Genomic DNA, 1,821 nt, shown 5'->3' on the forward strand with positions numbered 1-1,821 from the left:
TCAGGACGCCCTGGGGCTGTAGCAGAGAGGGGAGCCGGACCCTCCCGGGCAAACGTGAAGCCGTGTCGGTGAGCATTCTGCTGGCGGCTTGCACCTGCCTTGGAAGCAGCCTGAGGTGGCGCAGTGGGGGTCAGGGCTGGTTGGACCCAGGCTGTGCGCTGCGGGAGCCGGCCTCTGTTAGGGCTCAGGAAAGGGGAGAGGTTCTCCTGTTCCAAGCCCTGTTCCTTCCCCTGGGACTTGGCTGTCTCGGTGGCAAAGGTGCTGGCAGTGGAGGGTGGGGGCTGCTGCTGGCGGCGGCAGCTCCCGAGGGGCTCTGCTGCTGGCTCCCTGAGCCTGCCACCCCTGGGCGGGTGTGGGGGTGCTGAGCGGGGAGCTCTTGCTGCGGTGTCCTCCTCGGGTGGCTTCAGCCAAAATCCCGTGTGCTTCTGTTCGCGGTGTCTTGTTTTCAGCCACCCTGCTGCCCGGCGTTGTTTCCCCGCTCTGTCCTTACCCGGAAGGTCCCGGAGCAGCGTTCCCAGGCCGGTGCCGTGAGCTGGTTGCAGTCCCGGCTGCTGTCACGTTGCCGTGTGGCAGCTGGGCGCGCTGTGCTGTAAGATAACCACCGCTCCTGCGTCTCGCTGCGTTTCGTCTTCTGCTCCCCCCTGTGCTGCGTCTGTTCCTCCTTTGTACAGGGGCAGGGGCCGCTTGGCCCCCCCTGGGGCCCCCGGTGGGTGCTGAGCCCCCCACGGCCGTGCCCGGCCGGGGCCGTGCCGGGGCTGGGCCGGCCACGAGGCTTCGGGGTGGGCGGGGCGCGGGGGGGGGCTTCGCGGGGGGCGGGGCCTGTCGGGGGCGGGGCGTGGCCATGGCGCAGGGGCCCGCGCACGGCCCCGGGTGCTGCTGCTGCTGCGGGGCGGGGGGCGGTGGGGAGCGGGGCGCGGCCTGGGGGCTGCACCTGCGGATCGACCGGCAGCGCCTGCACTGCCTCAACGAGCGCCGCGACGGCAGCGGGGCCCTCGTCTTCCGCGCCTGGGAGGAGCGCGGCGACCGCGGGAAGGTGCGGCCGGGCCGGGAGGGGGGCGGGCGGGGGGCCCCGGGCTGAGCCCCGCCGGGGGTCCCGGTCCGAGCCCCCCCCCCCGCTCCTCTCCCCGCAGTTCGTGGAGAGCGACGAGGACGCGGAGCTGCTCTTCAATGTGCCGTGAGTGCGGGCCCGGCTGGGGCTGGGCAGGGGGCCCAGGGGAGCGGGGAGGCAGCGCCGTGCGTCTCCCCGCAGGTTCACGGGCAGCGTCAAGCTGAAGGGCGTCATCGTGATGGGCGATGACGACGGCTCGCACCCGGCGGAGATGAGGCTGTAAGTACTGCGGGTGCTGTGCTGGAGCCCCCTGACCTGGGTCGCTCAGCTCCGTCCTGGGCCCAGGAGAAAGGAGCCAGGACTTGCACGGGGTGACCGTGGCTGCTCGCTGACTGTCGCTTGAGAACCGGAGTGCTGATTTTGATTAGAAATCAATAGTCCTAACGCTGCCTGCGTGCCCTGAAGGGACCGGCCTGCTGCTGGCTTAAAGGGCTGCTGAAGGGTGAATGGGCCGGGGAAGGGAAGGGAAGGGTCGTGCTCCAGAAGGAGGGAGGGACGTGGGAATGTCCTGCCCCCAGGTGAGGCCTGTGGGGCTCTGGGCAGCCCTCCTGCCCTGCTTGTCCGTGCAGCCTGGGTTAGCTCCTACTAAGGGTAACGGGATTTTCCCTTGGCACGTGCTCTCGTGGTGGGATTTCTGTGAGCAGCCTCTCCAGGAAGGTAAGCAGCCTGCGGAGGTGCACACCCATCTGACTCCCTTCTGGACCGAGGTCCGT

General features: G+C 70.0%; 1 protein-coding gene across 1 annotated transcript; it reads left to right on the forward strand.

The window, feature by feature from the left end:
- Nucleotides 1-812: 812 nt before the first annotated feature.
- PITHD1 (PITH domain containing 1) lies at nucleotides 813-1,376 on the forward strand. Its single transcript, XM_035313445.1, has 3 exons — nucleotides 813-1,033; nucleotides 1,131-1,174; nucleotides 1,250-1,376. Exons 1-3 carry the CDS (start codon nucleotides 842-844, stop codon nucleotides 1,329-1,331), a joined length of 318 nt encoding a protein of 105 aa, XP_035169336.1. The 5' UTR covers nucleotides 813-841; the 3' UTR covers nucleotides 1,332-1,376.
- Nucleotides 1,377-1,821: the final 445 nt, after the last annotated feature.

Source organism: Oxyura jamaicensis, unplaced genomic scaffold (genome assembly GCF_011077185.1).
Source record: "Oxyura jamaicensis isolate SHBP4307 breed ruddy duck unplaced genomic scaffold, BPBGC_Ojam_1.0 oxyUn_random_OJ106, whole genome shotgun sequence".
NCBI classification, from domain to species: domain Eukaryota; kingdom Metazoa; phylum Chordata; class Aves; order Anseriformes; family Anatidae; genus Oxyura; species Oxyura jamaicensis.